General features: G+C 47.2%; 1 protein-coding gene across 1 annotated transcript; it reads right to left on the bottom strand.

Moving 5' to 3' along the window:
- Positions 1–399: 399 nt before the first annotated feature.
- LOC133913355 (cyclic nucleotide-gated ion channel 2-like) lies at positions 400–12,212 on the bottom strand. The gene is made up of 7 exons (XM_062356486.1): positions 12,073–12,212; positions 11,260–11,920; positions 2,849–3,064; positions 1,861–2,186; positions 1,635–1,746; positions 1,321–1,557; positions 400–1,184 (listed from the first exon to the last, which is right to left on the bottom strand). Exons 1-7 carry the CDS (start codon positions 12,090–12,092, stop codon positions 594–596), a joined length of 2,163 nt encoding a protein of 720 aa, XP_062212470.1. The 5' UTR covers positions 12,093–12,212; the 3' UTR covers positions 400–593.
- Between the last annotated feature and the right edge of the window lie 2,417 nt (positions 12,213–14,629).

Below are 14,629 nucleotides of genomic sequence, written 5' to 3'. Positions count from 1 at the left end.
CAAGCGGCCGGCTAGTGGAGATAGCAAGAGCAAGACGCTTCTGAGTCATGTTTCGTGGAGTGCGCTCCCCACCCAAGTAAACGCATCTTGCATCAGGTGCCCAACTGGGCCGTCCTACGGTCCCAATCGGAGCGTCTATTGTGAAGCTCGCCCGGTCCCTAGCTCGCCGCGCCGCCGGTCGCCTAAACCGGCACGGCGTTACGCATGCTCGCGTCGCCTCGCTCACGTACTCTTTTTTGGTGTCAGATTCAGATCGGGTTGAGGTTAGGACTGGTTTTTTGACAAGATTTTGTTATACCCAGGAGTCAGCAGCACACGCGTTCTGCTGAAGTTTCATTTTTTTTACTTGATTTGTATCTCGGTGATGCCCCTTCTATGTGAAACCAGTGCAGATAGTAGTGATTTTAAACAAAATTTCTTAGAAAAAAGGTGATGAACAGAACCAACCAAGAAATTACATCCATTATTTGATCGTCTTTAAATGACGAATGCGAACCACTCGCTCGCTTATCATAAGATGACAACAATATTATAGTACAGTACATCCATGACACGTCCGGCACCGGCACAGGATTGTCCCTCCTGCTCACAGCTCACTCGAGGTGGTCATGCGGCCTGAGCGACATGAACATGGCCGCGTAGTGTCTGAGCCGCCGGTCCTCGTCGTCGCCGGGCCCGCCGGCCAGCAGCGGCGCCGCTGTCGCCGTCACGTCCGTCGTCCTGGCCCTGTACCGGCGCCACGCGAGCTGGATGTTGACGGCGGCCCACGTCCGCCAGTTGGACGAGTAGTAGCGCGCCGTGCGCTTGAGCTTCTCGTTGCCGAACTTGTACCGGAAGTGCTCCGTGATGAACCGCAGGTCCGGCGAGTCGAGGCAGAACGCCTGCGCCGCCTCCACGCACTCGAACGTGGCCGACGACGCGGGGAGCCGGTCCACGAACGGCCGCCGCAGGCACCACGACAGCAGCTCGTCGCCCAGGAAGCTGCCCGCGCCCAGCATGCACGTGGCTACCACGCCCTTGGTCAGCGGCTGCGTGCTCCGGAGCTTGCCCTGCAGGATGAACACCATGCGCTGCACCGGGTCGCCCTCGCGGATCACCTTCTCGCCGCTGGAGAACACAAGCGGCCGCAGCCTGTCGCAGATGTTGTCCAGGATGAGGTCGTCCATGCCATGGAACAGCGGAACCTGGCAAGGACAGATCATGTTCACCATTAACAAATTCGATCACACATCCATGCGACAGAAAACTGAACATTTTCAATACAAATATCAGGCAAAATTACAACAACTTTACTGACCAGAAGATCTTTAGCGATATTACCTGTTTAACCAGCTCGAGGCAGAGATAGCGCTTGATGTCTCGCCTGAGCCCCTCGGGCAAGTCCTTGATCATCTCCATCTCCTCATCTCCTGTTACTGCCGCCCAGCGTTCGCGCTCGTACTTGCGGACCCTTTGCCTCAGGCGTGACGGCAATTGCCTCCGTCTCATCCACCATTCCATGTCCCGGAACCGCAGCTGCATCTTTCGCTTTCTTGCCAGGACAGCATGCAAGAATACCTGCAGATTCAGTCGGTTTGTTTTTAGCAAGCTTCTGTGAAATGATTGGAGCAGAAGAAAACTGGCTAGCACATCACCTGTATGTTTCCGATCAGCAATGTGAAGAGCATCAAGCCGCTGAGTACATTGATTATGCTGAATATCACCTCAAGACCATTGCTTGTAGGCTCGAGATCATTGCCGAAAGTACTGCCAAGCAATTCAAGGAATCATACAAGTTTATGAAAAATGTAGTAAAGCAATATTAGAGTAAAAATTAAGAATCAATTAGTCTTGTTCACATCAAGGAATTTTTAGACATACCTGAGGGTCATGAGGCCCCAAAATATAGGATAGAGTATTTTGACAGCAAGTGAATTGCTCGAAATAACAGGAAGAGCCCCCTTGTATATTCCATAAGCAAAGGATCCATTGCCACTTAGACAGGTCGACATGTTTTGGTGACCAAAGGGAGTCAAGATCCTATCACATGCAAATCCATTCATATTTGATGACCAAGGAGGGTGAAAACACATCTCCTTGGAACAAGCAAGCGATATTAGATTGCAACTGTTGTTTTTCTTGCATTCCTCCTGAAGGCAGGAGGCAATACGCTGAATTGCAAGAACATACCAACACCCACCTGCAATCTGGAAATGGCAGTGTTCATGAATAATAATCATCACCCAGATAATTCAGTATGCTTGGTCCTAACTTTTACACCAACTTTATATGAAGTCCACCAGGTAAGACTGTTCTTATTCTGTAAATTCAAGAAACTACAGACAAGAATTCTCATGTAGGTAAAAGTTCAAGGTTGTTCTTTTACAATTTGGAGTCATTGCACTGTTTTATTAGTGGACCTTGGACCCACATCCTACTTCTGTAGTTCTGTTCGATAAGTTCTATAGATGTTAAAGTTGAGACAGTTTCCCTGTTCAGCAACAGTATGATCAATAAAATTGACAGATAGGAACAATTCATATACATCATTACCTTCAAATTTGCTATTTTCATCAGCAACAAATTGGTACTACCTTGGAAAAATCACAATATAGCAGAAATAAGTGGATTTAGCCCCCCATAATTAATAAGGCGGTACTACTAAAATGTATGCAGCTATTATAGACCAACCCTTTTTTCGTGTGTGCAAGTTCAAAACAGCGTTGACTAAATTAACAACCAGATATCAATGATTGGCATTCTCAATCACACTCTGACACTATGAGAGGATTGAGAGCGACTCTGGGATTCCACGTCTATAATTTGTACTATATTTTCCAATTAAACTAACGAGAAAGGGAATACTCACATGAGAAGCAATGAAATAGGCGAATAGATTTAGACCAAATCCCCACCATATTGTTCCAAATATGTAACCAGTCACCTTCTGCATTTTCCTCATGATATGAATACTGTGGTACACCTTGGGGAGAAATTGAAATAAGAATATGAGCAGCAATATTGTCATGATAAGTCTAACTTGCTCCTCCCTTATTAACTTTGGTATAACCAGCCAGAAGATGACCTGCAGAATTTGATGAACTGCCTTGTTAAGCAAAACAGAAGTTGCAAGATAACGGAAAATACATAATTCAATTTTATTCATTTCTTTGTATGCTACTGTTTCACTATTAAGCAGCATACAGACTTCATTAAGGTTTAATTGAACAAAACAGAACACAGAACTGTTAAATTCTGTCTTCCGAAGCTTTTCTCTATGGGCCTTCGAGAATATTCCGCCAAGTGTATTACTGATATCTTGTGATAATTAAAGCCCTCGATACACTGTAAACATCTATGTTCAGGAGTCCACCTTTTCTTCAGAGTGCTGCTCTACATAGTACTAGTATCTGTCTACTAGCGATGCTCGCCAAAATATTTCACTTTTTTTAGTGGGTGATGGTGCTTAGGGCAAGGTGAATTCTTCCTCAGATCCATTAGCAATGTTATCTCATTTATATCTCTGTGATGGGTTCTTTTCTACATTTTGTTTTGAAGAAAAATACGTACAGAAAGAAACAGCGAGGGCTAAAAACTATTCCATGACAAAAAGAACATGCTGGTACGGCTGAGGTCTCGACAACTATGCATGTTGATCATTCAGCAGTCCCTTTAGAACAATAATTCCACTTCTCCATGATAAATCATCCAATCAATAGTCCATTCGTTGATTTTATAAAGATAGAATTAACATTTTTGTGGGTATGACCGGTCCAAATAAGAACTAGTCCGCACATACCATGCAGCCACACTCCACATAAAATTGACAAGTGCAATCACGCGAACGAAAACGAATATGGGTGCAATATTACATGACAAAAACAAGCCCTCACCTGGAAAATGATAAGATCATCTGAACGACAAAGACTGATAAATAATAGGCGAAAAAGAATTTGATGGCATGGATGGAAATAAGACAAATCTCCCTAGAACACCAGCCACATGAGAGTCTAGTATCAATTCTCAAGTAGTGATAGAGGTGAAATGGGAATATCCTATTATGCTGCAGGACAAACCACAATCTTACACTTCTAAAGTCCATGGCAACTGAGGGAGAAGGTTCCAAGGTGGAGGGTTATGTTGGGTTCCTACCTGCACAAGAAGGTGATAAGTCTAAGGATATGACAACTGTTCACAATCAGGAAGGCCCATACCTGCTATGTAACATTCCTTGGCCAACCTCATCTCCTACACCTCACAAGTCAACTGCTAACCAGTCTGAGGGTCAGGATGGTCTTGATCCTGTCAGTTCTCATGGAATTGGGATACCTAGAGAAGTGCAGAAAACTGAAGACAGAGAGGTAGAAGAGGAGAATTTCGATAATTTGTCCCAGTTCTCTTACAAGACTGAGGAGGGAGAGAGCTCCCAAAGTGGGTAGCTGTCTCCAAAACCCCAAAATTCAGAACATACATGAGGAGGAGGCCAACTATTGCTACTAGGGCAAGCTTAAGGATCCCCAGAGATGGGAGCTCCATCCAAGCCAAAGCTATGAAAATAGCTCAGCAAAAGGATTCCCTTCTAGATTCCTCCCTCTCCCAGAATTCCAATAAATATATTGCTAATGTTTTATCTGAGTTAGATATAGTAGCTGAGAATATTGATAGCCATATTGATGCCTTTAAGGTTGAAGAGTTAGTTAGGGCTAAGACTGTTGAAGCAGCTTATAAAGCTTTCCTTCAAAAACAAAATGAAAAGAAAGTTGTTAGGGCAGAGGACCTGTGTCGGAGGGTGAACTCCTAAAGTAGGGATCCGGAGGGACCCACTTTGAGATTCGACCGGAGGATGATTCTGAATCTGTTTGCGGGGGAAATAAATGGGCGTAAACGCGATGGCATGTGGAATGGAATGATCTAATGCAGAATGAAGTAAATGCACTGGAGGGATTTTTAAACAGGTTCGGACCGCACTGAGCGTAAAACCCTACTCCTGTGTGTATGCTATAAATGCACTGAGGATGTCTCTCAGGGATGTTGCTGGTTACAAGAATGTTTGTCTATCCTAGAGCTTCGGGCTCCTTGCTCTTCAGTGGTCTCAGCTTCTGTGCTTGTACTGGGGTGTTCGTCTGTCTTCGGTCTTCGTTCCCGTTCGAGAGAGAGAGAGAGTCAGAGAGCTCGATCTGTCTGGATCCGACCCCCTTCTGTGTCCACCGGCTCCTCTTTAAATACCCGCCGGCGGTAGCGTACCCCGAAGGGGAGGGCACGAGTTCCAAGGCGCCATAAATGGAAAATCAGCCATTATGGGCTGCTGCGTGAAGTGACGGTGGGGTTGAAAAGGCGCCCCCCGCCCGGTCTCAGTTGTCATGATAGCGTTGGCAACGGACGCCGCGGAGCGGGCCCACCAGGCAGCCACAGAGCAGCCCGGCGTGCCCGCCCGGTCTTGTTCGCCTGACACAGCAGGGTGGCAGGAGAGGCGCATTGGGCCTCGCAATGCTATCCCGAGGGGCGCCGGATGACGCGAGATGGGACCTGTGCATTAAATATCCCCACGGCTCTCTGCCAAGCCATAGCAGGGGCTGACACCGAGCGTGGCAGGAGCAGTTGGAAGTGACAGACCACGCGTCCTCTTAAATACAGCACTGGGCCTTTCACTGATTGACACATCACCGCTGGGCTTCTGTGGGGGCCACCGATGAAGGACTTCTTAGGCCGTTGGGGAACCGAGTGCTCGGGGGTCACTGTTCACAGCCCCGAGCACTCTCTCCCGGATATGCCCTTTCTTGGTCCTCGGGGAACCGAGTGCTCGGGGGCTGCTATTCACGGCTCCGCGCACTTTCTCCCGGAATCGATTGTTCAGATCCTCGGGGAACCGAGTGTTCGGGGGCCGCTGTTCACGGCCCCGAGCACTCTCTCCTGGAACTACCTTCTTTGGGTCCTCGAGGTACTCGGGTGCTCGGGGGCCACTGTTCGCAGCCCCGAGCACACCCTTTCTGGTACTCGGCTTTTCTGGTCGTCGGAGGACTTAGGTGCTCGGGGGTCACTGTTCATGACCTCGAGCACTCTCTTCCCGGTACTTGGTCTTCGCAGATCATCGGGGAACTCGGGTACTTGGGGACCACTGTTCATGGCCCCGAGCGCCCTCTCCCGGGACTTAATCTTCTCGCACTTTGGGGAGATCATCCCTACGGGAGGTTGCCACGTGGCAACCTGCTGGTCTGGCCTCGGGACTCGGGGACCCCTGGTTCCTGTGTCACCGACAACCTGGAACAGGAAATGACAATGGAGGTCATTGACAATTCTATAAGGGGCTATGGCCAACCAAACTCAGAAAAAGAAGAGGTCACAAGGAGTGACCCAGGACAAAAAAGAGGAAGAGGAAGGCTAAGAAAAAAACATAAATGAGGATCCTTATATGGAATGGAAGGGGGTTAGGGAAGGCAGTTAGGAGAAAACAAATTAAAGACTATCATAAAGGAAAGATTGGATATAATTAGCATTCAGGAATCAGTGAAGGACTTCACAGTCAAAGAGCTTAAAGAAATCTCAGGTGCTAAGAACTTTTCTTGGTGTATGATTCCTGCCCAGGGTCACTATGGGGGGATTATTGTGGGAGTCACAAATGACCTCCTTGAGTTGGAGCAATGGGAGCTTCACCAATTCTGCATCTAGATTACTGTGGGAATGAGGATCAACAATCCCAGATGGAAGTTCATCACAGTATATGATCCTGTAGACCACAAGACCTCCAGGGAGTTCATTTGTGAACTGGAGGGCATATGTGATAGGGTGTCACTTCCTTTACTCATGGGGGGTGATTTCAACCTCATTAGAGAGGCCCAGGACAAAAATAATGAGAACCTAAATACAAATCTGATGGACCTCTTTGATGATTTTATTGGGAATTTCCAGTTAAGAGAAGTGAAAAGAACTGGTTCCAAATTCACTTCGACGAATAAGCAGCTGGTGCCAGTCATGGTGAACCTAGATAGGTTGTTGATGTCCAGTGATTGGGAACTTGCTTTCCCTTTATGCCATGCATGGAGCCTGAGTAGAGTTGGCTCTGACCACAACCCCATCTGCTTGGACTCAGGGGAGGCTGGGATCCAAAGATGCAACTACTTTACCTTTGAAATGCAGTGGCTGCTGGATAACAATTTTAAAGAACTTGTTTGTCAAAGATGGTTGGAGAAGAAAGGGAGGAGACCTGCAATGCCTACTCGATGGATAAATGGCATGGCAACCTTTGTGATGCTAGGAAATTTATAAGAGGGTGGCATAGACAACAGAGTGGTGAACAGAACAAACTCAAACAAGACCTGCTGTCTCAACTCACTGCTCTTGATGACAAAGCAGACTCTAAAGGCTTATACAGGGTGGATTGGGAAAGTAGATACAGACTAGAAGGTGACTTGGAAAAAATTATCTCCATAGAGTAGATCTTCTGGAAGCAGAAACGTGGAACAACCATGATTAAAGAGAGTGATAATAATACCAGATTTTTCCATTTACTAGCCAATGGGAGAAGAAGGAAGAACTTGATCTTGTCTATGGAGACTTATCAAGGTCAGATATGCTCCCAAACACAACTCAGAGATCACATCTATGACTTCTACAAGAAATTTTTTTGGAGTTGACTCAAGAGAGGGCCTAAGGTTAACTGATTCCTTCTGGGATAACCATAGTAGTTTGCCAACTGAGGTAATTGGCACCTTGGTCCGGCCTTTCTCTGCCAAAGAAATTAAAGATGCTTTCAGGGATATGAAAGATGACTCTGCACCTGGACCCAATGGATTTACAACCACTTTTTTCAAAGTATTCTGGGAATATGTCAAGAATGACATCTTGGATATGTTCAAAGATCTCTGTATGCTGGAAGGCTTGATCTTAAGAGGCTCAACTATGGGATGATAACTTAGATTCCTAAAGTTAAAGAGGCCAACACCATTAAGAATTTCAGACCTATCTGTCTCCTCAATTTCAAAGGTTACATCAAGGTACTTATTAATAGATTCACTCCAATAGCAAATGAGGTTATTGGACCAAGTTAAACATCTTTCATCAAGGGGAGAAATATCCTGGAGGGAATGGTAACTCTTCATGAAGTTATCCATGAGCTAAAAAGAACCAAAAAACAAGGGTTGTTGGTTAAGACCTCTGCTTTTTAACATTGATGCAGATGTGCTGGATGCTTCGATGGACAAAGCTTCTTCCAAAGGACTACTACAGGGAGTGGTAGACCATTTGATTTCTGGTGGAATCACCCATGTTCAATATGCTGATGACACCATTCTGATCGTCGATGACTCTGATGGATCCATTCTAAATCTTAAGATCATCCTGTATTGCTTTGAATGGTTGTCTGGTCTTAAAATTAACTTTCATAAGAGTGAGGTGTTTTGGTTTTGGCATGGGGTAGGAGGAGCAACAGAGGGTGGCCAACATGCTCAATTGCAAAATGGGACTGCTCCCTCTCAAATATTTGGGTATCCTTGTTTCAGACCATAAACTTGGCATTGCTGCCTCTTTTGAAGTGTTGTAAAAAATGACTAAAAGGCTAGACCCATGGAAGGGCAAGAACTTGACTTATGGGGGAAAACTAACTTTGAAAAATTCTTGCTTAACCAACCTTCCAATGTACACTGGGTTTTTACCTCCTTCCAAAAGGAGTCCACAAGAAAATGGATACTATCAGATCTCATTTCTTTTGGAGGGGGGCTGAGGACGTGAACAAATACCACCTAGCCAAATGGGAAGCTATTTGCAGACCTAAGGACTATGGTGGTCTTAGCATTCTTAACACAACTGTGATGAATGAGTGTCTACTTGCCACATGGATTAGAAAGATCCGCTCAGGCTCTCAGGATACATGGTTCAAACTCCTCATTCCCAAATACATGCCAGATGAGAATTTCTTCACCTCCAATCAAAGAGGCACCTCTCAATTCTGGCAGTGCTTGCACAAGGTTAAACACCTCTTCCAATGAGGAGCTGTTTACAAAGTAAATAGAGGTAATAAAACCTTCTTTTGGAAGGATGTCTGGTTGGGTGAAACACCTATTAAAATACAATTCCCTGGCCTTTTCAACTTGTGTGTTGATCCAGATTCACTTGTCTCTGAATGCTGGGCTGGAAATGAGTGGGATATTCAATTTAATAGAAGCTTGGCAGCAACTGATCTGCCCCAATGTGAGGAGCTGATGCATAAACTGCAAATTGTTCAGCTGAATGACTTGGAAGATGAGGTGATTTGGGCTCTTGATAAATCAAGGAGATTTACCACAAAATCCCTTTATAGGTTCATGACTTTTGAAGGGGTCTTGAGCAAGGGGGCTAATAAGATCTGGGCAACCAAATTACCTCTTAGAATCAAGATTTTCTTATGGCAGATGTTATATAATAAACTCACAGTTGCTTCCTCCCTTAAGAAGAGGGATTGGAAAGGGAATATACATTGCTGTCTTTGTGGAAAACCTGAGGATGTCAATCATATATTTTTTGGTTGTGTGTTGGCTTAGTTCTTTTGGAGTGTTCTGAGAGATGTCTTTGGTTAGAATAGATTCCCTACCGCGGTAGCTGACTTATGGGCAAGATGACTTCCGAAGTCTTTCAACGTCTCTCAAAACCTAGGAATTTTTCTTTTTGCAGGTATGGCTTGGGCCCTGTGGAGGACTATGAATGCTATGACGATTGAGAAGAACTTCCCCAAGAAGTCTGCTGAGGTTCTGATTCTCGTTATATTGTTCGTGCAGAAATGAAGCATTGTTCTACGCAATGACGATAAGCTGAAGGTGGAAGCATTGTTCTACGCAATGATGATAAGCTGAAGGTGGATAGTGCCTCGTCTCGAGTCCAGATGTGCCTTCGGGACTTCTCCCATGGCACTATTCCAGTGTCTGATGTAGGGGTGGCAATTTTCCCCATGGGGACGGGGATCCGCCCCGAGTGGGGTGGGGACGGGGCCAGGTTTTGCCCCGTGAAGGCAACGGGGCGGGGCCCCAGGATCAGGGTGGGGCATGATTTTCCCCCACGGGTCCCCATGGTGCCTCGAGTCACCGCTCACCCGATCGCACCCCGCACCTGCGCCCTGCTCGCCGCGAGCTTGCGACCCTTGGGCCTACGCCCGCATGCCGCCCTCGCTCACTGCTGCCTGCTCGCCGCTCGCCACAGCTCCGCTCGCCGCTGCGCCCGCTCGTCGAGCTTGCCACACCCACCGCGCTCGCCCGCCGAGGCCCCGCCGAAGTTCGGGGATCCGACGGGGACGGGGACGGGGGGAGTTTTTGCCTCTATAAGCAAACGGGGATGGGGACGGAGCTCCGTGTTCGGGGGACAGGGCGGGGATGGGGTGCACCCCCTCGACCCTGCCTCGCCCCGCTGCCATCCCTAGTCCGATGTTGGCGATCTGTAATTTGATGATCATGTCCTTGCTATAAATATGATAGTAATTTGCTATCTCCCACCGTTGTGATCGGGTCTTGCTGTTCGCGACTTGTGCTCCTCTAGTCCACTGGTAACCCCAACCCGTCTTGTATATGACATGATGCTTGTAAACCTATTTATTGATTTTCAATAAAAACTTAGGTAATCTCTATTAAAAAAGAAGTCCATGCCAAAAGGCTACCCTGCCACGAGCACCATGCTTATATGCATCACTGAGCTACCGTTTTCTTTGTAGTTTTCTTCCATCAATGCTGGATTCTCACTGTAACCATGGTCATTATCAAATACTGCCCAACGCTGTTTTTTCACATCGCATGATTGCATCCATGGTCATATTCAAATACTACCACAACCAATCATTGGCGTTGCGCCATTATCCATCCGTACTTGTTCCGTGAGCTCATCAAACTCTATCGTCTTCTGCTAATTTCAACCTCAATACTCTAAGCCAGGCAGCCCGCAACCTCTGGGGTCAGGATCTTTCCAGTAAACTGGAGCCTCCCTGGCACCACACACATGCCTGCCAGTGCCAGCATTGCACATTACCACGCATCACTATCCAGCAGCAGGGAAAAAAAAAAGCAATTTTACACATCAGGTCACTACTGGACACTGTTGTACCTGCAAATGTACTCGTGTGTCCTACTGCTGCAATTCCGACAAGGACTGAAGGGCGTTGTGCTCTGTCTCAGAAGCAGACACGAGACATAGCCATAATTTTGGGGCGTTTGATCCCTCAGTCCCTCACCTACATGGCTACTGTGTTCGGTTGTATGCTTGGAATTTGTGTTTGCGATTTTTCATATGGTAGATTGAGTTTGGGGGAGGTGGATGTCAGCAGCTGACCTGCGGGATGGGCAGGATGACGAAGAGGTCGAACCAGAGGCCCTTGACGGAGCGGGCGTAGTGCGCGGCGATGGCGCGGGCGTCCCAGACGAGCTTGCCGCAGCCGACGACGAGGGACTCGCGGGAGACGTAGGCGAGACGGAACTGCAGCAGCACGTGCGCCAGGTGCGCGACGTCGGCGCAGGTCCGGAGCGCGGTGACAGCAGCGGCGAGGCCGGCGTCCATGTACATGCAGGGGCGGCCGGCGCGGCCGATGGAGAGCGCGTAGAAGAAGAGCGGGTCCACCGCCAGCGCCGCCGCGCGGCCTAGAAGGATCCACCGGTTCCACCGCTGCACGCGCTTGCTCCGCGGGTCCAGCACCGGCCCGAACAGCCACCGCGCCGCGGCCCCCGCGTGGTACGCGGCCGACGCCGCCGCAGACGGCTGAGCCTGCTGCGCCTGGACGGGCACTAGCGACGACCCCGCGTCGGCGTCCCAGTCCGGCGAGTGCACCTGGTCGCAGGTCGTGGAGTGGAACGCCGGAACCCCGGGCTGTGTGCACGCGTAGCACTCCCCCGCTGGCCCCGCCGCCGACCGGCCGCTCCCTCCGCTGCCCCCGGTCTCCTCGTCCCGTACCACGCCTGGGCTCCCCCTGACTCCATCACACACTCGCGCGAACAGCCTTGCCAAGAAAACAACCACACGTAAGAATCGATCGCCAACAAGCACACGCACGCACACTCCAAGGCCAAATCAAGAACCCATTGCCAAGAAGCAAACAACTTCAAGGTGGCACTGAATCTCTCTGAATGAAACGAAGCGGAGGCGGATCACCTCGTGGGGAGGGAAGACATGTCCTATCCACGGCGACAACCATGAAAGGATCCTGCTAGCTGAGCTAACTGGAGAGCTCGGCTCCTCCTGTACTGAAAGTCTGAGACGGCGAGGCGTTGGATGGGCAAGTAAAGAGGAGAGGCGGAGGGTACAACTGTGCCGGGGCCCAAATACGTGTCGACGTGGCGCGTACGTGCGCCGTGCCTATGCGCCGAGCCTCCCCCGGCGCTTGCACCTACCTGCTGACGAGAGCAATTGTCCGGAGCGGGTCCGTCCCGCAGCAGCACAGGTGAGCTGAGCACATCAGGCCACAATCATTGATCACTAGTATTGTGATATAGACTGTGCTACGACTCTATCAACCAAAGATCATCTGATCGTATCCGAAACAACCTGACCTACTTATTTGGGCTAAGCAGCGGAATGAATTGATCTATCATTATCTCATTTCTCTTGAACGCATGTGTAATACGGAGTAGAAATACGGCGAATGGCGTTATTGCAAAACTAGGAGATGGCCTCCCGACGAACCATCAAATTCAGCAAATGTTGATTACTATTTTAGGGTGTTTAGTTTGAAGGATCATCCATCATCGGTTTATTATATGAATTTTGGTGAAATGGACATCTTCTCTTGTGTTTATATCAATTAAGTGTTAGTGAGAAATGAGTTGATAATGGATCAACTCATCTCACTTTTCAGACCAAACAATCTATAAATCGACCAATGCATTGTATCGCTGATGACTACTATAGTTTTAAGTGGCATGCACACGTTAAGATTTTAGCCTGTGCTTATTTAGAATTATTATCTTTGTTGTCAACCTTGAAACACCCGGTGCTCTAGCCGTTAGCCCCCAGAAGATATGTCTATGCTAAGCTTGTTTAGGTAGAAACAATGCTACATGTTTATAACTAAATGCTTAAGAAAAAAGTGTTAAATATGTACATAAGAATTATAATGTCCAATGCAAACAGATGCTACATGTGTTTAAGCATGATTAATTATTTTATTAACACTAATATAATTACTAATGATTAAGTAAGCATTCTCTATCTTAAATATCTGTACTAGTACAGTTAAGAAAAAAAACCAGTTTTTTTCTCTAAGTAATAACTCTTCTAATATCCGTTTGTACATGCTCTAGGGACTTCGCGTTGGGCGTTCGCTCTTGTGCGGCGGAGAGTTTTGCTCGGTTCCGGCTCCGCCCGCCGGCGATGCCGCGAATTCCAACGCATCTCTGTTGGTATGCGGCAGGATGAGGCTGCGACTGCGAGGGTGACGTCTTTGGCGTAGTGGGAGTTGGGAATTGCCGAGTAAAATGTCTAAATGGGTTATGCAATATGCTTCAATTCGATGCACGACACTGTTAGCACGATCTAAATACGGCATGGCATGATGATTTGGATCGCGTCTAGGCCGGAGCTGCGGTACGACAGACCGGCACGGTACGGTCCGTTTAACTGTTTATATTTTTTTAGTATTTTATATAATTTGTATAGATCTAATACTATATAGGATATGTGGTGTAATGTTAGTGTGTTTGACTCCTAAATAGAAGTTCGGTGTTTGATTCCAAATGAAAGCAAATTTTTATGATTTTTTATAATTTTTCACTGGCTGACAGACAAAAAAAAAATCATCGGAGCTATCGTACCGCAGACCGGCACGACACGATTCGATATTAAATAGATCGTGCCTAGAATGAAGTCACGTGAACCGACACAACACAACCTATTTAGCTAATAGACCTAAACAAACCATACCTCAATGATCTATCGTGCCAGGCCGGGCCACACATTTGATCATCTCTGTTACCGAGTTGGAACCTTGTGGTGTACGGACGTGTGATAGCGGTGCATGGGCTGGGTCCATGCAGGCGAGGGAGCTGGTGGGTACAGTTGCAGGTGGGCCTGGTCTGTGTATTCGCATGCCTGGTCTGTGGTCTAGACCAGTGGGGCCTGCTAGAGAGGCTGTGTTGGCCTGAAATGGCAGTCGGTTGGATGGGGCTGTGTACTGAGATACCGCCGGTTACCATTTGAAAAAGAGTTTTTTTTTTATTTTTTATCATTAATATTTAAATAAATAGATCTCTGATGATAATATTTATATAAATATTCATCTACCGTCTTCTGAAAGGACTACAATACTTTCAAATAGTGGTAAGGATGATAACGTGACACCGGAGATCTTATCGCTCGCTAAGAGGACAGTTAGTCCTTACCACCCTCTCAGTGCGGTAGGCTCCATCCCCGAGCGCCCGCCATGCAGTGCCCCTTATCACTCTATGAGAGGACGGTTAGCCCTTGTCGTCCTCCTATGAGGTGGTTAGCTCCATCGCTTGGATTTTTCTTAATCTAACATTTGTATACGTCAATTTGAAAAATAATGCACATTCATTTGGTGAAAAATATTAGTTGTGCAAAAAGTGGTCAAAATAGCATCATGGAGTAGTTATTTTTTTGGAAATTTTGGATCAATGTAAATTTATCGATATTTATTTATTTATTTGATGTAAAATTGTATGAGTAATTTTTTCGGATCAATGTAAATTTA

Source organism: Phragmites australis, chromosome 3 (assembly GCF_958298935.1).
Source record: "Phragmites australis chromosome 3, lpPhrAust1.1, whole genome shotgun sequence".
In the NCBI taxonomy this organism is placed as follows: domain Eukaryota; kingdom Viridiplantae; phylum Streptophyta; class Magnoliopsida; order Poales; family Poaceae; genus Phragmites; species Phragmites australis.
This window is presented reverse-complemented; position numbering and strand designations above follow the sequence as displayed.

Bases quoted from the DNA above. Each gene is read 5' to 3' on its own strand.
- LOC133913355 (XM_062356486.1), bottom strand. From the start codon at position 12,092: ATGTCTTCCCTCCCCACGAG. The intron at 11,921-12,072 runs GTGATCCGCCTC...TTTCTTGGCAAG, and splicing joins ATGTCTTCCCTCCCCACGAG to GCTGTTCGCGCGAGTGTGTG. The intron at 3,065-11,259 runs GTCAGCTGCTGA...CAAATTCTGCAG, and splicing joins TCATCCTGCCCATCCCGCAG to GTCATCTTCTGGCTGGTTAT.